At 51.8% G+C, this 24,973-nt stretch overlaps 1 protein-coding gene across 2 annotated transcripts in view; it reads right to left on the bottom strand.

Moving 5' to 3' along the window:
* TMEM266 (transmembrane protein 266) overlaps nt 1-24,297 on the bottom strand; it is a 67,815-nt gene extending 43,518 nt beyond the window's left edge. Inside the window, exons 1-4 of one of the 2 annotated variants that reach the window (XM_068991106.1) lie at nt 24,168-24,297; nt 21,077-21,265; nt 3,450-3,604; nt 514-587 (exon numbers count right to left, since the gene is read on the bottom strand). In XM_068991106.1, coding sequence (XP_068847207.1) covers nt 514-587; nt 3,450-3,604; nt 21,077-21,265; nt 24,168-24,181 — 432 coding nt within the window. In that variant the 5' untranslated portion in view covers nt 24,182-24,297. Of the gene's footprint in view, nt 1-513; nt 588-3,449; nt 3,605-21,076; nt 21,266-24,167 lie in introns of those variants that run through there. The other variant, XM_068991107.1, reaches the window with a different exon arrangement.
* Nucleotides 24,298-24,973: the final 676 nt, after the last annotated feature.

The following is a 24,973-nucleotide window of genomic DNA, read 5'->3' as shown; positions in this document are numbered from 1 at the left end:
TTTATCAGCTGACTCTAGCAATGGCAAAGGGCATCTGTGCTCCCTGACCCCAGACACATGCCCCTTTGCTCCCACAGAAGGGTCACAGCTCAGTCGAGCCAGACCCTGTCCCCCCTGAACACCTGGGTCAAGTCCACTGCCTGGCCTATGACTCCGCCTCTCTGCCTCCTGGGCCTTGGCCCCCTGTTCCCCCAGGACCACAGCCACAGTCTTCCCCCTCCAGGCCCCTGAGCTTTGGCCCGGCCTCTGCCTGCTCCTCACCAGCTGCATGAACCATCTGCTCTCTCTCAACTACCTCCCACTCAGCCTCACCTTCCAGAGGTCACCATCCACCCCTTACCTGGACAACACCTGTTCACCGTCTGGGCCACCTGTCGAGGCCCAGCACACAACTTCACTCCCCGTATTGTGTCTCCCTCTTTGCAGCCTCGAGGGCCAAGAGACTAAAGCTTTGTCTCCCTGGGACAGGAGTTGACCTAAAGAGATGGTCACAGGGCCCAAGTCTCAACGCACCTCTGAGAAGAACACCGAGAGGATGACCAGGCTGATCCAGTGTATCACGCCGGCAAACTGGAACGCACTGGAAACTGCAAGCACAGTAACGGGGGTCAATTTTAGGAGTAAGGATGAGGCCCATCAGCAAAGCGGGCTTCATGGCATGGAGGCGGGCCTCCAGGAGCCCAGAGAGTGAGCATCTGGATTGGGAAGCAGTCGGGCCAGAGAAGGTGAGGGAGCCTTAAGGGCTGTCTGCAATGGAGGTGGAGGGAGGTGGGTGGGTCTGTGATGCTGTTTTCCCTTCTATCCGAGAGGCTGCCTCCATCTCCCCACAGGCTGCCTCTCAGAGTTCCAGCTCGGTCCCACCAGCTGCTGTGGGCTTTGTGCCCAGAAAGGAGCCTTCCAGAGGGGGCTTACAGAGACATCCAGGGCTCTCGGACCAGGGGAGGCAGCTTTGGTCTGATCTAGATGAGCGTTCAGAAATCCCCACCATAACTGACCCCCAAAGCACTGTGCACTGTGAGTGGGATTTAAGGCAAGCTTCGTTTGACTTCTCATTCTGAAAATCCTGAGTGGCTGAGATGTTAGCCAGAGTATTCTGGGGAGAAGACTGGAGCTGGGACTGGCAGAGGGAGCTGGGGGTGGGGAGGGGATGTCAGCCTCCTGAAAGCGGCACAACTTCCCGCCTCCAGAGTATGAGCAGGGAGCGCCAGCAGCCACTGAAACTCCCACCCCACCTTCCACCAGACAGTCCTTGGCACTAAGGCGCCACCTCTGGGCTCACAGTATAGGAGCCCTGAGGCTAACAGTAGGGTGCTGGGGGCCCCGGACAAGGGCAGGTGGGCTTTGATAGAGAGAGGGCAGAAGGGGATGCCGCTCAGAGGGCCAGCCCAAAAGAGACAGTCGTAGTAGTGGGTTACCTCAGGCAGCGTGGCAGGGCTGAAACAAGGCGCAGGAATGCTGCTGGGAGCACGCTTCCCTACTGTGCTCTGGCCAGGCCTGCTCAGCACGTAGCTCAGCTCTCCTGGGAGCCCAGGAAAAATGCCCTGAGCCATCAGTAGGGCAGGCTGGCCAAAGAGAGGAACCCACAGCAACCCCAAAACTCTGAGATGGGCCTGCCCTAGGGGCCAGGTGGAAACGAAGTCCTGGACCATGTCCAGGGTCAGAAAGCTGCAATGCCGGGTTCCAGGTGGGAGTCTTTGGGGCCCCTTGCTTGAGGCCAATACGAGCCTCAGAAGGCAAGGTCTGCCCCACTGTGGGTCACATGAAGATGAGTAGGAACTGGGAGGCTGAGGCCTGCGTGATTCTGAAGGGACCTCCAGATGATTCTGGAAACATAAAATCTCTCCCCGTTATTTCTCAAATGAATTCCTGGGCCTTTTTTTACGGTTCGCTTTAGAAGAGCAATAAATCTCTGATTGTGCATTTTATGGAATTTAAGATGCCTTTTATGAGCTGCTATTGGATCTCCCACCAAAATCAATCTCCTGGATACATAATTTTAAGCAAAATTCCAGTGTCGGCCGTGTTCTCGGTCCTACCCAATGCCTGAGCGGCCAAGGGCCCTGGGTATAACCCACAACAGGGAAAGAAAGACTCTGTTATGGTCAGACCTCATAAAAAGCAGATGGAGGGATGAGTGGGAGGGAAAATAGACAACACAGTATAATTGAAGCCAGGCTGAGTGTAAAATCAGCGCTGGTTACTTTCTGCTGGAAGATACGGTGATTAGAACCAAGGGGCCACCAGCTGTACAAAGCCAAAGAGCCTCATCAGACAAAAGCAACTCTGTACTCTCCACCGCCCTCTTGGAGAGGAGAGAAGGCTAATAGGCTAGCAGGAGCTTTGATGGACCCTGAGTGCAGAAACTCCAGTAAAGGACCTGGGGGTAACTGAGAAAACAAGTCTAAGATGACAGAACAGGTCTGGGGGTGGCCGGATCAATAGTTCTGGATTTTGCCAATGGATGGGAAGGAAATCTCTCAGAGGGCCAACAAGTTCATTTCTTTTTTTATTTGCATTTGAATGAACCATCCTCTGACTAGGGGACCTCTGGGGATCCAAAGCGCACTCACTCACCCAAAGCCAAGAGTCAAGGCCCTTGGCCCTTCGTGCTGGTACACCAAAAGGGATCTACAAGGGGCTGGGGGCAGGAAGAGGACCCTCTGCTCTGATGGCTGTGCTGCCAAGGGCACCTGGAAGGACAGAAGAGGCCAGCAGGCCAGCAGCCACCACGTGCATCAGGCTCCCATGAAAGCAGGACAGACACCAACAGGACCAGGGTGAGGAAGAAAACTGGCGTGCCGACTCGACATCCCAGCTCCAATGCCTCTCACCAAGGGCAAGTCTAACTTTGCCCAAGCTTCATTCCCATATCCATAGAAAGGGGTAGCAGCCGTCTTGCCTGTCTCCCAGGGTTGCTACTAGGATCAGATGCACGGAGAAGTGCTTTCAAAATGATCACGCTATAGACACGTAACCCTGCCAACTTACAGCTGGTTAAAAATACAAGGAATCCTAGCATCGCTGGGCTGCTGTCATTACAGGTTACTACCAAGTGAGACGCCTCCACACGTGGGAACTCTAAGCTACGGAAAATCCCAATCTGGAAGATTCCAAATAGGAACAATTGAAAAAAAAAAAAAGGTGCACACAGGGGTCCCCAACGTTTTGGATCTTATCAGTTGCTGATCATGGCATGCTGGGGAGGGGGAGTGAAGAGGCCACACCGGGTGGATGGGGGGAGCAAACCGATGCTGGGGTGACAGAGAGAGAGGCTGCCAGATGCTTTCTTCCCCGTGGTCACCCCCATGAGCTATGGGGCCGGGGGCTGAGGGGGTGGGGACAGCCGTCAGGCCGGGGGCAGATCTCACTGGTGGTTGGGGACCCCTGATGGATGCACATGGAATATTAACATCATATGTGTTTGCATATGTATCTCTCTTGCTACTCACACTGGAGAAGCTTTATATCTATTAGAAGTTCCAGAGTCAGGAGAATCATCACCAATATTACACAGGTTACCAGGAAACCGTTGACACTCGCACTGAGCAAAAATACCTGCCACACGGCTGCCCTCTTCCCACAGCACGGCTTCAGCCAGGTAGACCTGTGGGACGAGAGTGGGGGAGCGGGCATGAGCGGGGGAGGGCCCGCCGCAGCCCTGCTCTCAGACCCCGCCCCGCCCCCACCACCTCCCACTCCCCAGCTTGCGCCTTCTTCACTGGGGCGCTGGGCAGAAACATCTCACTGAGATGCAGCTTCGTTTACAGGCTGACCGGGGCTGCTCACAGCGTCTCCCTGCGCTCCAGTCTCCTCATCTTTAAAACGGGAACAAAACCACATCTCACAGCCTTGTTGTAAAGATCACAAAGGTCAGTGGAGAGGCTGGCTATGTGATAAGTACTGCATGAATTATTATTATTATTACACTTATTACTATAGGGCTTCCCTGGTGGCTCAGTGGTAAAGAATCTGCCTGCCATGCAGGAGACCCGGGTTTGATCCCTGGGTGGGGAAGATCCCCTGGAGAAGGGCTTGGCAACCTACTCCAGTATTCTTGCCCGGAGAATCCCCATGGACAGAGGAGCCTGGCGGGCTACAGTCCATGGGGTCCAAAGAGTTGGACACAACTGAGTGACTAACACTTTTACACTTTCACTTTATTATTATACTTCTGTGCAGTGTCAGAATGGAGCACACACTCTACATTTAGGAGACCCTCGAATCACCTCTAACAAGTGCTCAGTGAATTAATAAGCGAATTTTCTCTTTTTTTTTTTTCTAGTTACATAAAAGATTTGAAGTAGATCTTTGCTTCTCAAAGCAGACTGTAAGAAACATTAGTTCCACAGAACATTAATGGTTGTTACTCAATAAAAAGTTTCCATGGTTGGGTAAGTTTTGGAAAACTTGCGTCAAGGTTAAATGGATGATTTTTCTTTGCAGGACATTTTAGGGCCATTAATACGCTATCATACACCAATGGACTCCAAAAGGAATTACAGAATCAGTGTTTCCCAAGCGCACTGTCCCATGGCACACTTTTGTATGTAGCATCTGGAGGGACTAGTGGTCCATGGACCATCTTTTGGGAAACCCTTAACTACACGATCGTGAACATCCTTAGACATGCAGCCACCAAGGATGAAATCTATCCTGAGTAGGCCTGGATGTGGAGAGAAGGCAGAGAATCTCAGAGCTGGTAGGTCTCTTAGCACACTTGATCCACTACCTTCAGGAACACAAGATTCTGGTGATAAGGGGATGCCTCTAAGAAGGTCTTGGGATGGTGAGGTCAAAACTCACTGCCTTGGTTGGTTATTTATAGGCTGGACCCGCCTGCCTGCCTCAACAAGGAGGAATTAGGTGCTCTGGAGCACCAGTGGCTGGGGCCTTCTCGCTTCTGGTTTACCTTCCATCTCCTGGGGCCATGCCAAAGGCATTCTAGACCTCTGCTTCTCCAGATGTAAAACTCCTTAACCTCCAGGGTCATTGAAAATTAAATGAGAAAATGCATCTGACCTGGAAGGAAACATGCAGCTGATGACGATGGTGACGGTGGTGATGATGGTGGTGGTAATGATGACGACACATTATCTGATGGCCCAAAGATTCAGCCGTCACCCCTGTTCTTCCTGTCCTGCGGGAGCAGCCGGCTGGAGCCTGCTGCACAATGGCCAGGACCCTCCCTCAAAGACCCTGAGGGTGTCGCTGGAGGGGGACTCCTGCCTTGACGAGCTTCCTTCTCCCCAAAGGAATACTGTGGGTGCTTCCAAAAGGAGATTTCTTCCTCACAATACAGACAGGGAAGGCTCGAAGGAGGCCCCAGCTGTGGGAAGGTGGGGCAAAGCTCGTGGCTCTTCAAGGAAACCTGGCTTATTCAAATCTTTCTTGGATGTTTTCCAAAACCTATGGGAATGAACGGTGTCCTTGGCTCCAGGGGAAAAAACTGGAGGTTCAATCCCCAGCCTCAGAAGCTGGTCCCAGGAAGAGGAAGGGGAATTCCATCAGGTGATAGGGAAGGATGGGAGGCACCATGGACAGGCAGAGGGTGACTGATGTGACCCCCAAGCCCACGGCCACGAGTGTGGCTGGGGTGAGGGGTGAGGAGAGCTGCCAGGTAGAAGGCAGGGTTCTCACTGGGGACAAGAGTGAGTGGAGGCCAGACTGAAGGTGGGTTTCAAAGTCCTCTGCAGAACCACCTCGCTCCACCTTCCTGAAGGTTCATGAGGGCTGCCCACGACCCTGGATCTTAGCAGAAAGGTCGAGGAGCAATTGGCGGCCCATGACTAATAGGCTGCAGGATAAACCTCAAACCAACACCACGCAGACCTCAGGAGGGTTGCCAGAGAAAGTACAGGACAAACAGGTAAACCCTGGATAAGCAATCAACAATCATCTACTATGCGTGTGTCCCAATCACTGCACTGGGCTTCCCAGGTGGCTCAGTGAGTAAAAGAATCTGGCTGGCGGCGCTAGTGGTAAAGAACCCACCTGCCTAAAACAGGAGACGTAACAGAAGCAGGTTCAGTCCCTGGGTTGGGAAGTCCCCCTGGGGGAGGGCATGGCTACCCACTCCAGTACTCTTGCCTGGAGAATCCCATGGACAGAGGAGCCTGGTGGGCTACAGTCCATGGGGTCGTAGACTCGGACACGACTGAAGCAACCGAGCAAGCAGGCATGCCCAATCATTGCACGCTTACGCTAAAAAAAACACAACACAACTCATTGTTTATCTGAAATTCAAATTTAACTGGGTGCCCTGTAACCTTATCTGCTAAATCTGACAGCCCTAAATTCAGAGCAGAGGGGGCTTGAGGTGGGTCTGATGAGGGTGGCTGGGATAAGTCAGAGGGATGCATGGGAACTCTAGGAAACAGGTGAGAAGCCCGCATCAGGGATGGAAAGACCAGGAGAGGGACACTGCTGGGAGGACTGTGCGTCTGTCCAGGAAACCAGGAAATAAGCACTAGGGCGGCCAGCTCAGAGGGACAGCCACGTCCCACCTGGCCGAGGCCCAGAGAAGCCTAAAGGCTCTGCCCACAGGGGCTATCAGCTGTGCATGCTTTTGTGTGTATGAAAGATCCCTTTGGATTAAAAAAAATTATTTATTTTGCTGCACCAGGTCTTAGTTGAGGCGTGTAGAATCCTTATTTGTGCTATGTGAACTCTTCATTGTAGGATGTTGGAGCTAGTTCCCTGACCAGGGATTGAACTAGGGCGCGCTGCATCAGGAGCTCAGAGTCTCAGCCACTGGACCACCAGGGAAGTTGGACCCTTTGAATTCTAAGGCAGCCTTGGCCCTCATCACCGACTGGCGTCCTCTCCTCCTGGTCCGTGCTGAGGGGGTCATGCCTTCTTTTCTCACCAGCCCCCTTCCAGGGGCCCTGTTTTCATCTTTTTGCACCTCTCACCCTGGTTCTCGCCCAGCGCCAGCTGCCTCAGCACGTCCTCTGGAAGCTTCCTGCCACCCTCTGCCTTCCTGTTCACTCCTCCCCCAAGGCCACAAGCACTTTCACGGCCCGGTCCCAGAGGAGACCCAGCTCCAATTCCACATCCTCCCTGAAACCCAGTCCAATCGTCTGCAGCCCCTAAACTGATGCCATTTCACTGTCACCTGAAATCTGAGGCAAGTGCTTTCCATGTGATGAATAAAAAAGGGCAGCTGCCAAGGCCATTTGCCAGAGCTGCTGCCATGCTGGGCACCAGAGGAAGACACGCCTGTACGCCCAACACGGGCAGGGGGCACCTGTTCTCCTCTGTGCCTGCGCATCCCCGAAGCATGGGGTGTACCCCTCAGAGCCCGAGCCTTCCACCCTGAGAAGTAGCTCCGATACTTCAAGTAGCAGTCTTTACCTCTAAAAAGGAGACTCCAAGCTTGAGCTGCCTCCCTGGGAGGGAAAAGACATCTTATGTTGCCGTTTCAAATGTTAAGATGTTGCTTTTTATTTTCTTGGGCGGTTGGGAAAACTTCCTAAGCAGACCAGGGTTTGGTTACTGGGAAGTGGTCAGTACTCAGTGGGGACGTGTAGTTTGAAGCTGGCAAGGCGGGCCTGGCCCTGACACCATGGCATCCCTTAGGGGGCAGGACTCAGGAACCAGGCTAGGGAAGGTCTAGAAGTCAAGTGCACGCCGGACACCCGAGGTGTCCTACCCTAGGCAGGCACTGTGACCCAGACAGGCAGCGGCTCTAGGGCTGCCCTTCCAGTGGGTGAGAGTCAGACCATAAATGTCACGAACGAGGAAATTAGGAATTTCCCCAGTGGTCCAGTGGTTAAGAATCCGCCTGCCAATGCAGGGGACATGGGTTCGATCCCTGGCCCGGGAGGATCCCACGTGCCGCAGAGCAACTAAACCCCTGCGCCACAACTACTGAGCCTGTGCCCCAGAGCCCACGCTTGGCAACAAGAGAAGCCTCTGCAGTGACAAGCCCGGGCACCAGAACTAGAGACTAGCTCCTGCTCGCCACCACGAGAGAAAGCCAGTGTGCAGCGGTGAAGACCCAGTGCAGCTGAAACGTAGATAAACGGAATTAATTCATTAAAACAGATTAGGAAATGAGATAGTGTGCGACAAGGCGGTGGGTTCTGTGGAGGAAAAGAGGGGCATGAAGGGTGGCATTTCAAACTAGGCGGTCAGGGTAGGCCTCGCCCAGAATCTGCCATTGTAAGCAAGAGCCGGAGGGAGTGAGGCTGGCATATCTGAGGGTGCAGTGGCGGTGTACTGGAAACAGGCACTGTTTGTGGTAAAATTCTATCAGACTCCCAAGGAATCTCTGGCAGAGTAAACACCAGAAGGGCAGGATCTGGGAGCTGGGCTGGGGGTGGGGGAGGCGGGGCTCCCCCTTTAGGGTGGGGGCAGTTTACCTAAGCCACCCGGGGTGGGTGCTGCAGGCGTTCCCACAGCCCTGGGGCAACCGATGCAGTTCCTAAACAACCCCAAGTGAACGTGTTAGTCACTCGGTTATGTCCGACTCTGCGACCCCATGGACTGTATAGCCCACCAGGCTCCTCTGTCCAAGAAATTCTCCAGGCAAGAATACTGGAGTGGATTGCCATTCTCTTCTCCAGGGGATCTTCCCAACTCAGGGATTGAACCCAGGTCTCCTGCATTGCAGGTGGATTCTTTACCTTCTGAGCCGCCTTGGGAAGCCCCCCAAAACCCAGGGCAGTTGCAAACAGAGCCCAAGACTGCCTCAGTCCTGCATTTCCACTCCCACACCAGCCCAGGGGTCCCCCGGCCCTGCTCTGCCTTCAGCTACCATCCCTCAACCACGTCCATCTGGAGGTGACTTCCTGCGACCCCCCTGTTTGCACAAGTTCAAGAAATGCGATTCACACATGCTCTATGTGAACCCCAGAGCAATACACGTGGGGGTGGACTCAGCTGCAGCAGGTGGAGGGAGACCACCCATCAAGGAAAGCACAGCATCCAGGGATCCAGTAGCTGCTGAGGAGCGGCTGCCTGGGGCAGGGACGCTGCAGTCCACATCCAGCTAGATGGTTCTCAACCTTGGCTGGTCCGAGGACCACTAAGAGAGCTTAAAAACACCCTGGTGCCTGGGCCACACACCATATCATTCAAAACACAGCCTCTAGGGTGGGACTCAGGCCTTAGTAATTTTTGATCTCCTTGGAAGATCCCCTGGAGAAGGCAATGGCAACCCACTCCAGTATTCTTGCCTGAAGGATCCCATGGACAGAGGAGCCTGGTGGGCTACAGTCCATGGGGTCGCAAAGAGTGAGACACAATTGAGCAACTAACACTTTCACAAAGTGCAGTTGAACTTGAGAACCACTGTCTTTGGTCTCTGATGCCCAGTGGACTCTGGGAACCAGCAGCAGCAGTATCACCTGGGGCTTGTTAGAAACGCAGATTCATGGGCCTCCCCATACCCATGGAATGAGTGTCTGCATTCCAATGAGATCCTGGGTGATCCGAGTGACAACCTCTGCGGTGGCTTTAGCAAGAGGCACTGGGCAGCTCAGGAGGTGGTCAGGGCATGGTCCGAGGAGACTGGGTGCAGAAGAGATGAGGCAGTGAAGGCAAGCAGGTCCCCGGGGCTGGGCGCAGGACCCAGTACTGAGGAAATGGTGAAGCAGGCAGGCCCCCCGGGGAGCAAGAAGGAGCGCTGATTCTCACTGAGACTGAGTGTGTGTGTGTTCAGGGTCATCGAGGGCTTCCTTAGCCCAGACCTAAGGCTGAAGCCAGAGTTCCAAGCAGGCTCTGGGCTTCCAGCTCCATGAAGAGCAGGACCGTGGGCCCCAAGTCTCCATGATGGAGGCTGGGCTGAAGCAGCACACTTCCTGGCTGCCCAAGTGTTTGGAAATCCCAAGCTGCTGATAAAATGTCCTCTGAGACTCAAATGATTCAGACATTCCTAGGAGACTCTGTCTTAGCAGAAAAATAGAATCTTTCTAGCTTCATAATGTCCCTGAGTGATTAAATAATGACTCAAGGAGTTGCATGGGCCAAAAGGGAAATCAGCATTGACTCTTTAATTAGAGAAGATACTTTCCTCCATCTCTTGAGCATCCAGTCCTGTCCATCAAAGCCCTGGAGTGGGTTTTCATGGTGGTGTTATCCCCAGAAATACCACCAGAGGGCAGGCGTCTCTCAATTTCCTATCTTGGTGCAGTGACAGCGAGGGGACAGCTCCAGGAGGCTGGCTTGGGCTGCCAAAGTCTGTAAATACCAACAAGCAGATGGCATCTCCTGGCAGGCAGGCGCGTGTCCTACTGTGAGGGTCCACCAGTCAATCCTGAGAGCCCAGAGAAACCCTGGAGCAGGAGGGGAGGTGAGCGTCCTTACTGCTTCTGCTTTATATACTTAGGTGTCTTGATAAAAGTTTGAGAGAATGACTTTTAGAATGTGAGAATGAACTCTGGCAAGTTTCTGATGGGACCTTCATATGAGGTCAGGCCGCGTGAGTGGCCCAGAAGGAGGCGGCTCCAGGTCACTGCTCCATCAGGCAGTGTTCCCAAGCCTGGCACTGAAACAGCCCTGTTCTGAAAGGCAGAGCAGAGCTGTGCACTGCCAGGATGGCAGGGGCTGTGTTTCCTCCTGGGGGGGTCTGGCTTCTCCCACCCTGGCAATCCACAGTGTGGCTGCTGGGCTAGTGTAGCTGGGAGGATGCGCGATGGGGGAGAGGCAGTGGCTAGGGTATGGGGACTGTGGAGACCCCCACGCTATCTGAACAGGTGCTCACAGGCTGTGGACAGTCAGTGTCCCTGGAGGAGGTGGAAGATCACAGAAGAGCCTGTTTCTCTGTGAGTGGCCAGACCAGATGGCTGCATATCCTACTGCGTGGGGATTTTCATCCCTCAAGTCCCCAAAGAAAGGGGTTGAAGTTGAGGCCTTAATGAAGTATGGGGCGCTGGGCCTCCCCCGACCCGCCCCCACCTCAACTCCAGCCTTAGGCTCACTTGACCAGACCACTGAACCTTCTGGCCTGCAGAGCTCTCTGAGGCCTGAAAACCTCGGCCCTGCACCCAAACAGTGCTCAAACCACAACAGTGTGCACAGCGTTCCAAGGGGCGCACGGACCCCTGAATCGCACTACTAGGTCTTCTAAGGACACCTGGGATACAAGTTTAAAGCCCGGGACTGCGCAGTCTGAGATCCGCCCCACCCCGCCCCTCCCCCCGCCCAGGCCTTGAGATACTCTGTTGCTGGACTCTGGTGGCGGTTTCATCAGCAGACCATCCAGTGGCCCCACTTTTCTTTATTGTATTCACTCCAGATGATTAAATTTCTGTCAGAGAAAGCCACAACTTCTGGCATTGCCCTGGGTTTTATTTGTGTTGATAAGGCATTTACTATGTGCGTGTGCCACTCTGAGCACTTTACAAATGTTAGCTCATCCAGTAGTTTTAGATGACAATTCCTTCTATTTTTTTTCCCCCTGTTAACAAACAGTGGGGAAAGTCAGACTTCTCCATCTGTCTAGGCTTTGGTACTAACTGCAGCCCCACCACTGCCTGAACTCTGAGTGTTACCTTTGAGCCTTAGTTTCCTAAGCTTCCAAATGGGAAAACTGTTATTTTATTTTAGGAGTGTTATACTAAAATATTAAAAATAACATGCAAAATCTATAACGTAATGCTTACTACACCATTCGTATCTATTATGATTTCGATGCGTGGACATTAGAAAAGCGATCAATCATCTAAATGTGGGCAGTTTCCACACCCGTTCCACCCTGCACACACCCGTTCCACCCTGCACACCCGTTCCACCCTGCACATAGTTCATCACATGCCCGCTAAGTGCCAGGACTATACTGGGGGCTCAGCACATGAGGGCACTCAGGGCATTCATCTATATGGGATCTGCAGCCTTATAAGTTAGTTCTGACTCCACAACGAGCTCTTAGTCCTCGACCACCCTGAAAAGCTGAACACGTCAAGGGAGAGGAGAAAGCAGACGAGGGAAATGAGCTTACACGTGAAGAACTTGTTCAAAGGGACAATCATCCTCTCAGGAGAACCGTCAGTCCAACGCCCACAGGGACACACGCGTGCGTCTTTCTCACTCTCACAGGGAGAACCAGAGCAGCAGGAGGAGCACCGTCAAGCCCCTTCGTTCCTGCACACAATCGCAGGAGGCACGCAGAGCACACACGCTCAGAAGTGCAAGCGCACGGCACGCTGTGGTCGCGGGGCCTCTCAGGCTGGAGGTGAGAGGTGACCCTCTCAGCCCTTGGGGGAACTGGAGAAAATGAAGCTCCCGCTGGAGCAGCTTCGGTGCTGCAATCAGAGCTAAAGCGTAGCCCCAGCACCCGTGGGTGGAGGGCAGTGTGCAGCTGGGGTCACAGGAGTCTGACATGGCTTGCTCCAGAATCTCAGATAGCTTGCATCCTAGAAAATGCCAGCTCTGGGAAAGACAGCAGGGTGCGGTGGCAAGAGCCCAACCCAGGAGCTGTTACCCCACTTGACAAGCCATCCACCTCCGTCTGGGAACACAATGACCAACACACACCATTGACCCGCTGCTTGGGGAACTTGGGGCATTGTCCACATACTTCTGAAGGGCTGACACGGGTTCAAGCCTACGCAAGGGAGAGAGTGGGGTGCTGCTGGACCAAGTGGCCGCAAGACTCTCTCACCTCCTGAGTCCTTAATTCAGGAACTGGCCAAAAGTCCAAGAGTCTTCTTTGTGCCAAGCTTTGCGGGCAGGGCTGCCTGGATGAGGTCAGCTTCCTACCCAGGAGGTTAACAAGTGGGCTACGATTTTCAAGCACTCCCTCCCCACTTCTCTGTCCAGCTCTCTGTGGTTCTGAGCTGTGGCTTGGCAAATCCTGGGTCAGCCAGCTCCCTCTTCTCTTTGGCCAAAGTTCAGATCTCAAGTGCCTCCACAGATGACTGCCCCCCCCGCCCCGCCCCAAGCCCATAAATTCAGCTCACTTTCCTTGGGGACCTGGACTTGGGTTTATGTCCTCACCCCGCCCCCCAAGCTCACACGCACCCCGCAAAGATGGTCAGAGGCACTCTGCCGCCACCTAGTGGTCTCCAGCGGCGGCACACCCTGCCCCTACTCAGGTGGGGAAAAGACGTTTATTTTGCTGAGAAATATTGGTGATTGCAGCCATTAAATTAAAAGACGCTTACTCCTTGGAAGGAAAGTTATGACCAACCTAGACAGCATATTGAAAAGCAGAGATATTACTTTGCCAACAAAGGTCCGTCTAGTCAAGGCTATGGTTTTTCCAGTAGTCATGTATGGATGTGAGAGTTGGACTATAAAGAAAACTGAGTACTGAAGAATTGATGCTTTTGAACTGTGGTGTTAGAGAAGACTCTTGAGAGTCCCTTGGACTGCAAGGAGATCCAACCAGTCCCTTCTGAAGGAGATCAGTCCTGGGTGTTCATTGGAAGGACTGATGCTGAGGCTGAAAACTCCAGTACTTGGCCAGCTCACGTGAAGAGTTGACTCATTGGAAAAGACTCTGATGCTGGGAGGGATTGAGGGCAGGAGGAGAAGGGGATGACAGAGGATGAGATGGCTGGATGGCCTCACCGACTCGATGGACATGAGTTTGGGTGAACTCCGGGAGTTGGTGATGGACAGGGAGGCCTGGAGTGCTGCGATTCATGGGGTCACAAAGAGTTGGACACGACTGAGCGACTGAACTGAACTGAACTGACCTTCCTAACAAATAGAAAATCTTTGCAGTTCTTGGACTACAGGAAACAGGCTAACTGTTCTTACAAGAAAATACTTTTTGATCTGAATTAAACCTCTATTCCCTGTTTGGGGCAACAAGAACACTCATGGAAGCCTGAGACTACTAAAAATATACAGTCATGGGTCACAAGGTCAGCTTGGGTTCAGGGACAGCTAGTGTGTCAAAGGAAGGGACGGAGTTTTATTATAGACAAATCTCACTGGCATTGAGAAAATGGATTAAGGAAACTCTTTTTAACTTTTTTCCTTCCTTAAGGGAAAAATGATGACTCAAGCTTTACAAGCCAAGTGATACAGAACTTTTGGACTTTGCACTTTCAAGGTCATGGCACAAAAAGAACTGCCTTTTAACCCAGAACCCCCCAAAACTGTTTCTTTTTCTAAAAGGATGCTAAGAGTATACTAGCTCAAGTGGGCAAGGTTCTGAGGCAAGTCTGATTTATTTCTCTTGGAATGATTTTGTGGAGGGTGTGGAATTAGCCAGGATGCTCAGCGGTGGGCCAGTCACAGACCATTGCCTTGACTTCTGAAGCATGAGAATCCTGGTCCCTTCCTGTGATTCTTCTTGGACCCCACATAGGTCTGGGACTAGCCTCCACCTCTCCCCAAATAAAACTGGGCTTCCTCTTCTCTTCTAATTTTATCTTTAACACGGCCTCATCCATCCATTTACTCGCTCAGGTCATTCCTTCATTTAATCAACACCTCTCTGTGATCCAAGGCTCAAAGGATCCGATCCCTGCCCTGAGGGAGCACTTGATTCAGTACCAGAGGGAGGCTGGAGAGTAGAGCAGAGCTCAGTGTCACAAGCGCTGAGGCAGAAGTAGGTCAAGGGCTATGGCGCACGGAGGTGAGACCCTGGCCTGGGTGGGGTGGGGGACAGGAGACTTTCTGGAGGGGGTGGTCCTTGGACTGCAGAGTATGGGGAGAGAGAATGGACTCTGGGGTCATGGCTCAGAGGGTGCCTCTCCTCCTCCCTCTGTGCCTCCAGCCTTTGTTTGCTGGCATGTCTAAAATTATTTCAGTCGTTATTTAAAGATGTTGCTATGTTGGCCCTGTCTTCTCTTCCTAACCTGACATCTCACAAACTATTAGGTTTTCTTCCTCTGACTGTGAAGTTGCAGTTATTTCAGAAATGTGCCATTAGCATCATCACCAAGCAACGTCCCTTTCTGTCTTCCCAACCTTCCTCCAAACTTCTCCCATCTGGAAGTCTGGACCTGATCAACCAAGTCAGACCTTATAGACCACTAAAATATAACTAATTACAAAAGGCTGAATATTTTTCATTTCTTACTTTGTCTTGGTATTTTGACAAAGACGATCCTGCCCACTCTCGCACGACTCTCCCTGCACTCGCTTTTCACCAAAAGAAGGGGCGCACTATCTGTAGGGCCACAGAGTCTCCTGTATAAAAGGGGGTGACAGCCCTTGCTTTCACTGCCTTCCTCCCACATATCTTGTCCCCATCACTTTTCCTATGGGCTGTGCGCCTCCTGAGGGTGGAGACTCTGGGCTTCCCTGAATTTTCTGTCTTCTGTGAAGCTAATCTCCTGTCTAGCTAACCCAGACCCTGCAAACCAACCAGGCCTTCAATGTAGTGAAGTTGGTTAAGAAAAGGTAGAACTCCCAGTCTGTGCCATGAGTTAGACACCTGCAAGGCCGGTGTCCCTCTCCTAAAGGTGGACAGTTGGCTCACTGAGAAGCAGCTCTGTATCTCACGTTCCCACTGTTTAATGGGGTGATGTTCCAAAGGCAAGCGGGCCAGACGGGGCTCTAGTTACATGGAAGCACTGGGATCGTGGACACAAGTCAAGCTGTCTCCAAGTGAAATAATCAAGTCAAGCAAGTTACTGAAGAAACAGTCTGAGAAGGCAGACATGTTTCTAGATCTTTTCTAAATCCAACAATGACTATAAAGGGAAAAGGAAAGTCTCATTCTGGATCAAAAGCTATGCATGAAGGCTTGGGTTCCTTAGAGGCCCATTGGGTAACATCAATGTGTTTTAGGAAATGACCCAGTTCAAGGGGTGGCCCTGATTGGGCTGTGGATTCCCATATCCCTTACCATGTGACCCAATTCTGGCCAATGAGACATGAGGAGAGAGCAGCTAAAGAATTCTGGGAAAGTTCTTTGTTGCTCTTGAAAGAGAATGATGGGTCGCCATTCTTTCTCTTGCCAGATATGTAGGAAGATGATGTGGCCAGATAACCATGGCAGCTCTCTCACAAAATAAGGGGAACCTTACAGCATCAGGATGAAGCCAACACTGCTGACGGCAGAGCAGACAGACGGAAGGAATCTGGTCCTTGTCTCTATTGCTGAGGGTCTGGACCAACCTCAGAGCTGTGCTGGCTCCAGGTACTTATGGAGTGGGTGCATTGTGGCAGCTCAGCTGGGGTTCAGAACGTGCTCAGGCAGCTCCTCTGTTCCCCTCTCTCTCCTCTAAGTGTCTGTTCACATCTGCAGACACGCACACAGATTTGCGTTTTAGCACTATCGAAGGAGGAAGTGCATGGCTAGGGGGAAGACGCAGGGAGGGCCAGGATGATGACGGTGGGGAGGTAGTGGTGTCGTTGGCAGGGTGTGCCAGTGCAGCCCCTTGGATTGAATTGGAGACCTGGGTGAAGAGAAGCGAGAGCCAGAAGCAAATAGGACCAGAGTGGTCTGGGCTCACAGAAGCTTGATAGAGTCTGGGGGTGGGGGGAGGCTTTTCATCCCTACCCTGCTTGGGTATACTGTGGCCTTCTGGTTTCTGAAGCTCCTGAACCGGGCACGAGCATTCCCACAATGTACACTGTTGGTGGCAGTGCAATGGACGAGAGGGAGCCAGAGCAGGGGAGGAAGGAGGACCCAGCTCCAATGGCGACTCTGCCTGGCTGACTGGCTTCGTGGAGCGCAGGTGTCTTGGAAACCGCTGGCTGCTGTCGAGGCAGGAAGGAGGCTGAGGGCCATTGTAAAGCAGTCAAATGCACATGGGACTCACTCTGGCGACAGGTTGGGGAGGACAGCCAGGTAGATCTAGATCCACCGACTAGGGCCAGACAGAATTCTCTTTTGGGAGAAGACAGTCCGGTTTCGGGTCCTGTCGCATTTGAGATGGCCAGAAGTCCTGACTGGGTAGGTAATGGTTCCTCAGGCTGGATTTAAGTGCTTCCACCAAAAAAACTATTTTAAGCAATGATATGGGTGGAGACTAGAACATTTCTCAAAGATGCAGTCCACTCAGAGATAGAAGAACAGATAATTCCACAGACACTTGTTAAGATTCTACATGTATCTGGGATCCTGTGAAGATGTCCAGGAAATAATTGTATGTGAGCCAGGAGTTTGAGAGAGAGAGAGAGAGGGGAAGAGAACTGTGTTGGAGACATGGCTTTGAAAGCTACAAGCTGAAGAACGTTAATTGTAGTCATAGGGGTCGATGCACTTACCCAGCGGATAGAATTAGTAGAGTGAAAATGGCCAAAGATAGAAAATGAAGAACCGCAACATTCAAGGACCAAGCAGAGAAAGAACAAGTTTTAAAAGGCCTAGAATGGACAGCCAAAGGGGCAGGAAGAGTCTGGAGAGTGTGATAGAGCAGCAGGAGATGGTGTCTCAAGATGGGGGAGTGGCTGACAGTTTCAAATGCTGGACAGAGGACAGCGGAAAGATCCTGGTATCATGGAGGCTGTGGATGATCTTGAGGAGAGTTTTCATGCAGATAGGGCTGAGCTGGACTGCAGTAGACCAAGGAATGAACGGGAGAGGGCAGAGCCGGCAGGGTGAGTGTAGATGAAGCTTTTAAGAAGTTTGGCTGCAAATGGGAAGACAGAGATGGGAGCAGCAAATGGGACGTGGAGTCGGGGGAGGATGTGAGAGACCTGAGTGTGTGATGAGTCAGACTGAGGATGTTAACTGATGCAGCAAAGTTCATGAAAAGGCGTTAGGGGAGGGGAATCAGCACTCAGAGGTAAGGTGGGCCCTAGAAGGGAGGATGCGAGGGACACAGTGGGTGGGATGCAGTTCATCTGTGACCGTTTCTACTTCCTGAGGGAAGGAGGAGTTGAGGTCATCTGCTGGGGGCAAGGGATGGCTTGCGGGGAATGGGAACAGTCTGAAATAGCCATCTGGGGACCAGGAGTGAAAGCTCACCAGGGCAACAAAGGACTGCCAGGCAAAACTGAGAAACAAGCTGAGATTGCAGATCATGAGTCTGCGGAAATGCTATTACAGACTAAATGAGTCCTTCTCCCCCACCCCACCCCCCCAATTCAAATGCTGAAGCCCTAAGCACTGGCCAGCCCCCCAACACTGCAGGTTGTGACTGTATTTGGAGGTGGCGCTTCTGGGAAGCAATTAGGTTTAGATGAGGTCAAGGTGGGGCCCCCATGATGGGGGATTAGTGCCCTTATAAGGAGAGGAAGAGACTGGCGCTCACTCTCTCCACTCATACAGAACAAGGAATGGCCATTTGAGAGCACAGCGAAAAATCGGCTGTCTGCAGCCCAAAGAGAGAGCCCCCTGCCGCCACTGACCCTGGATCTTGGACTTCCCAGTACCAGGGCTGTGAAAAAATAAAGATATGTGTTTCAGCTGTCCGGTCTGTGGTCCTTTGTTATGGCAGCCCCACCAAACCAAGCCAGTGCCAATCTGCCCAGGTGTCTGACTTTCCCACCTGAGCCCCAGGCAGTCTGGGTATAGAAGCAAAGAGGGCGGACAGCAGAGAGCTCTGCAGTTTAAGCTCCATGAGGCAAATACGTGAGAAGGACAAAGGTCTGTTAGGAAAGTCAAGGAGCCTGACAGAGATGAATCTTTTCCATCTTTGCCTAGGGGTTTACCCACATTTCAGTGACTGTACACTTTTGACAGTATAGCTGAGCAGTGGTATCACGTGTGTGCAATGTACACTAACAACAGTTACAATGTGATTTTGTAAAGGGACAGGTGACAAACAGAAGCCTGTAGTGCCAGCCTGGACCAGGAGCCAAGGCTCTATCTTGTCTGGTCTCAGTCACTGTGTGATCTTGGACAAGTTCCTTCCACTCCCTGGACTCTGGCATCCTGTTAGAATATTTAGAATACATACATCCTAAGATTTTTTTTTTTCCCCAGCTCTAACATTCTCAGATTCTGGGGAACTTCAAAGCACTGAAATACCACTGAGCTCAAAAGAAGTGAGTGGCAAGGTGGCTGGGTCACTGGGCACCCCCCTGCTGGGGACTCTGAGGTCCCATCACTTCCTACTGAAAAGATTCATTCCTATATATATCAGTTCCCTTACTAGGAAGAGGTGTATTTGACAAGACTCACAGAACAGCTTTTCAAAGACCTAGAAATCATGTTGTTTTGCATCGTTTCAGAAAAGGCCAGGTTGGAAAATTTGGGAAAACCCCAGGAAGTGCAGCAAGAGCCAAGAAGAAGCTTGTGAAGAGAGGCTTCTCCCCCCTTCACAGTGTGCTTTGGTTCTGCTTCCTCGTGCCCTGGCTGGTGTCCTGTACCTGCTCTTCCTTCCTCCAGGAAGCCCTCTGGCTGCCAACGGAGCCCCCAAGGAGAACTCCAGCAGCGAAGCAAATCCCTTCTGCCAGGCTGCTTCCTATTTACTCAACAGAAGCAGCGTTCCAGGGCGCACCTGGAGACTCAAATCAAATCAAGAGCCTCTTTGCCTTGCAGGCATCCTATTTGTATTCTCCCTGCTCAGAAGAAACCTTGCAGGGGCCTGATTCAGACGTAAATGGAATGACAAAGCGGGGACACTGCCTCCTCCAATTCGAGCTAACGAGTGGCGCCCCATGGCCTGGACCACCGCAGGGCATGCGCCCACAGGGTGCAGACTGTGGACAAGGTCCGGAACCAGAACCCTCGAGAATCCTTCCCTCTTCTTGCCGTTTGAAAAGAACCTAACGCTGGCGCAGGTGACGTGGGAAATGAGTCCATGAGAACCGCGGAGCGAAGGATACCAGGTTGTATATCAATTTTGACCGCCAGAGGGCAATGACACGGGAACCGCGTGCTCAGGGAAGGCTCGCCCACTAATATCACTGGCGGAGGCGAGGACCTGGAGACCCGGAGAAGACCCTGTGGTCAGAGTGCGCAGCCCGTGCTCGGGAGGATGGCGCCGCCGTCCGCGAGGCCTCCCCGAACCATTTCCAACCCGTTTGCCCATCCGTTTCCAGTGTCCTGCTGACTCTAAGCACAGTCCTTGGAGAAAATTATATTTTCAGAGAAAGCCACTGGGGTGAAGTTTTTGCACACGGTGTATGGTTTCACAATTATTAGGCAATTTACCTCGGGAAGGCTGGGAGCCCCTGCGTAAATACGCGCAGGGAATCCAAGCTCTGCAAATTTAACTGTAGCTAAGGCTTCTCATTTGCTTCTAAAATAACCTGGCAACCCTTAGTTTTTATATTCAAAGCAGTTGGCGTGTTCCAAAATACTTACGGCGGCACCCAGGGAAGGAGAATAGCCCACAACTGGCTCCCAAGCTCGGGGCCAGTGTTTAAAGGTCTGTATCTAAGAGCCACAAGGTGGTGCTGGGGAAAGTTGGACCCCCCTGTGACCCCAGGGCCTGTTCCTGGCCTTTAGCTTCCCCCACATAAACTGAGGGTGTCACTGCTGTGTCTCCCCTGCCCAGATTGAACAAAGGTGTCCAATCTGATTGACCAGTTAAATAAAAGTAGGTAGGGGCCACTCCCTGTATCAGAGGCCACCAGAAAAGGTGGAGACAAGGGCTGCAAAGCTCCTGGCTGAATGCTGCTAAATTCCCTTCTGCCCTTAGCATGCTCCTGCACACAGAGTGCTTTCTTCCTGATCCTGTCCCTGGTGAGAGAAGACTGTTGCTAAGTTGTGTCCAACTCTTGTGATCCTATGAACTGTAGCCCGCCAGGCTCCTCTGTCCATGGGATTTCCCAAACAAGAATAGCAGAGTGGGTTGCCATTTCCTTCTCCAGGGCATCTTTCCAACCCAGGGATCGAAGCTGTGTTTCCTGCTTGGCAGGCTGATTCACACTGAGCCACATGGGAGGCCCGGTATAAGGAAAGTACAGCCTAAATCCATTCCTTATGGGCTCTGACCCCCCCAGTGACTCACTTATCCTGTGGGTTTCCCAATTCTTAGGTGTCCAGATTGGAAGTTGTATGGGCCCTTAGGGAGTTTAACAGCCTTTAAATACTGTAATTCCCTGAGTTCCAAGCAAATATTCACTTAACGAGTTGTCCAGCAGCAACTGATGCTTGCTGTGCCCATGGCCTTTTTCAGAGGAAACCACATCTGAGGACAAGGGCCTATGTGGCCTGATGTGAACTTCTGGTCTCTTTACTATCTAGCATCTGTCCTCTCGGGCTGCCTCCCTGGAGGTACCCAGGGAGTTTATGCGACACTTCTTAGCTACTCGGCGGTCCCACACCTACCCTTCTCTTTGGTAATCTTCGTCCAGATTTGACAGGAGCTGCGAGCCTGCTGTGGAGAGGTCCACGGCAGCCAGCGGCAAGTCGCGATAGGCAAAGTTCACCAGCTGCACGGGAGCAATGCTCTTGGTTTCTTCGTCTACTTGTTGGGAGATGATCTCAACTTCGGAAAGTGCTCTTTCTGTGGCAGGCCTGAGTGGGGCAGGACGGCAACAGGACAGAGTTATCCCCCAAGAACAAAATGACGTTTCTGTTCCCCAAAGAGACGAGGGAGTAGGCACGGGATCACTGCTGTGCTGGAGGAGGGCAAAGGAGGGTGAGGTTCCGTTCCTCCCCACTGGCCATCCCACCACCTGGGCCATCTGCTTCACCAGCTGGGGAAAAGCAGAAGCGTGCTCACATCTGAAAACATGAGTTTTGGGGGCAGATGGAAACTCTACCAACCAGCAAAGCCAGGACTTAAGACTTTTAGGCTTCTCAGTCACCGGCCTTTATGCTGGAGTAATATATTCTTGTAAATTGTCTCCTGGATTTCTCTGTAATGGTCCTACCATCTGTACACAATAGAGAAGTGAGGTGTTTGCTCACAACTGGATGTACTGCAGGTGCTTGGGGGGCCGATCTGGAGGGGCCAAGGGAGCCTTCAGGCCGTGAGGACAGGAGGGGCCTGCTGTCCTGGGTGCCATTCCATTCCTACTCAAACTGGTCCTGTTCAGTTCAGTCGCTCAGTCGTGTCCGACCCTTTGCGACTCCATGAACCGCAGCACACCAGACTTCCCTGTCCATCACCAACTCCTGGAGTCCACCCAAACCCATGTCCATTGAGTTGGTGATACCATTCAACCATCTCATCCTCTGTCGTCCCCTTCTCCTGCCCTCGATCTTTCCCAGCATCAGGGTCTTTTCCAATGAGGTCCTGTTACAGCTCCCTTTTAAGGTTGAGAGTAGGAAATGGGGGTCACTAGATCAAACATCTGAGAGGTTGTGAGTCTCATCCTAGGTTACTGTCAGACTCACCAAGGGCCCTGAAAATAACCCACAACTCCATTATTACAGGGCATCTCAACCAGGGGCAGGGCCACCTCCTGTGACAGGTTATCAAGCAACCCCAGCAGGGTATTTAGCAGCTGGTGGAGGAATTTGTGGCTGTGGCCTCCAGTGACCACAGGAGGTCACTAACGACATCAATAGGAAAGGGCACACTACACATTCCTGCGTGTATTGGGTAACTAAGAACTCTTCCTCCCAATCCCAACAGCTACCCTGTGAAGAGATGGTAAGCTGGATCATTTTGCTTTCACCTCCTGGGGTGCCGTCTTTGGTCTCCCCAACAAATCCTTGAGCCTAGCTCATCCCATAGAATCTGAGGGGCTGGGTCTTATGCCTCTGGCCAAACAGGGAAGAGGAGTAAGAACGAACTATCCAAGGGATCATTGAGAGGCCAGTGTTAAGGCCGAGGTGACAGCCCAGTCTGCGTTAGACTGTTCTTGGCCGCAAGTGCAGAGTCCAGTGCTAACTTCCGCGGGCCTCCACATCCTGGGGCTTCAGTTTCCCCAGCAGAGGCACAATGAGGTGAGAGAGAGGTGCCATCCCTTCTCTATGACCTGACATTGGTATGAGGAAGAGGAAGAGGTCGGAGGGGCTCTGGATTGAGAAGTCCCCACACTGGGCTGGACAGTTCTAAATGCTAAGCTTTTCCAACTACCAAGATTATTGGTTATTGAAAGTGAAGTGAAGTCGCTCAGTCGTGTCCAACTCTTTGCGACCCATGGACTGTAGCCCGCCAAGCTCCTCTGTCCATGGGATTATCCAGGCAAGAATACTGGAGTGGGTTGCCATTTCCTTCTCCAAAGCTACCCAATAATACACAGTGGCAGTGATCCAGAAAGTCTAGAGCTGCATCTGCCTACTTCTCTTTTGCTTGAATCATCCAGATAATTGAGGGAAAAGAGGGGTCTTTCTTGAGCACCACAGGTTGGTGGCCTAAGCTACCTGAATTCACCCAGGAATTTCCAGTGCCCCAATTCTTTTTTGTGGGCCTTATTTAAACCTTACCTCTTTGCTCCCTGTCAAGGCACAGATAATAGTACTCATCATGGTGTCACATCTACAAAACAACTCAAGATCTTCAGACAGAACAGTCACGGGATGTGAAGCTGCTGTGTTTCTCAACAATTGGAACAGAAGTGTGGTTTTTCATGGGGGAATCCTGGCTCTTCCAGATGTTCCCCCAAAAGTAGATGACACTGGGCTGAATTTGTTCTTTTCTTTTGGAAACTATGGATTGCTGAACCGGGGCTTTCTGATCCATGGGATGTTCGTGGAGGGCTGGGGTGAGTTTCTGAGACCAACAGGATGTGGCTCTGAGAAGCGTGGGATAAGCTGCTTCTGGCTCTTTTCCCCTCCTGCTTATGGTCATAGCACCATGGCCCGGCACCATCTCTCCTCTTGCGGTCATCTCTCAGCAGAAGGAGACAAGGCCTCCTTTAGGGGGAGTAAAGGTCTGGGTGTTGGGACTGGTCCCTGGTCTTGGGTAAGGAGAACAGTATGGTGGACAACATGTATCAGTGGTCTTTTTCTTCACCCCTCCCTTTGCCATGTGACTCTGCAGCTTCCCATCAAAAGGAAAAGTATATTTCCCACCTCCAATGCTCTGTTCAATCAAGAGACTTGTTTTGGCCAATGGGACATTAGTAATTCCACTGGACTAGCAGTGGGATTACAATCCCAGTTTTGTCTTTTGGTTGCACTGCGTGGCACATGGGATCTTAGTTCCCTGACGAGGGACTGAACCCATGTCCTCTGCAATGGAACCACAGAGTCTTAAACACTGGACCACCAGGCAAGTCCCTACAACCACAGTTTTGGATTGCAGAATTCCTCTGCCTTTTTGAACTAAAAAAATGAGATGACATGAGCAAGGCAACTCAGAGAAAAAGTAGATTTTAATAAGTTATTTTAATGGCAGGCTTAAGAACAAAACCACCTGGAACCCCTCCATCTCTACAGGGCTGGGGAAGGAGCTATTCGCTGTTTCCCTGATCCCAACATACCAACTCAGCATCCACAGAGAGCAGATCCCAATGCTACTTACTGTGGATTGCTCATGTTGAAAGATGCAACCAGGGCCACGGGTGTTCCTGGTGTCTAGTGGGGCTCAGCTGTCTTGAAGCCTGACGTCAGCATTTCCAAGCGGGAGTTCTACAAAACATATGAATGTGGTGCCCTGCAAACAAATAATTGAATAGTAGGAATTTGTTACACTCAGAAGCCAAACCAGAGCCCTCCTAAGCTCATCTAAAGATGGAAGCCCTTAGAACTTTCTCTGAGATAGACTTCCCTTCAAAGTAACAGTGAACAGATTCTGATCATTACTTATAGCAGATACCAGCAGACAGGATTTCTCTCTTTTTTAGAGATGAAGAAATGGGCCCAGAGTGACAAAGTGACTTTTCTGCGTCCCATGGAGATGGCAGAGAGCCAGGTTGGACCACAGCTCTTTCTACTAAATAGCCAAGTAAAAACCAGGGTAACTCTATATACTTTAGCTTTAGGAATCTCAAAAAGTAAGTCTGTCTAAAATAATCTCAAGCGCTTTCCCACAAAGTTCTTTCTCCCAAGATTTCCCTCTCCTCTGGTAGGCTGTTTCTCCACTCTTCCAGGTCTCCCTCTCTTCTTCCCAACTGGGACTCTCCAGGAGAGAGGTCACACACCTCGAAGCCAGGCTGCCTATGGTCATGAGGTATGAGATAGATGGGCCCCTGGGCTGGTCAGCTGGTATTTGTCAAGCGGAGTAAAATTGAAGCTTTGTTCTCACCCAGACACTCCAAGGACAAAGCCAGTGGTGGAAGCTGAGCTCTGCTGAAGTAGAGAGATAAGATAACCACTCCTGAGGTCAAG

Source organism: Capricornis sumatraensis, chromosome 19, assembly GCF_032405125.1.
Source record: "Capricornis sumatraensis isolate serow.1 chromosome 19, serow.2, whole genome shotgun sequence".
Taxonomy (NCBI): domain Eukaryota; kingdom Metazoa; phylum Chordata; class Mammalia; order Artiodactyla; family Bovidae; genus Capricornis; species Capricornis sumatraensis.
Note: the sequence above shows the minus strand (reverse complement) of the source record. Positions and strands in the feature narration are given on the sequence as shown.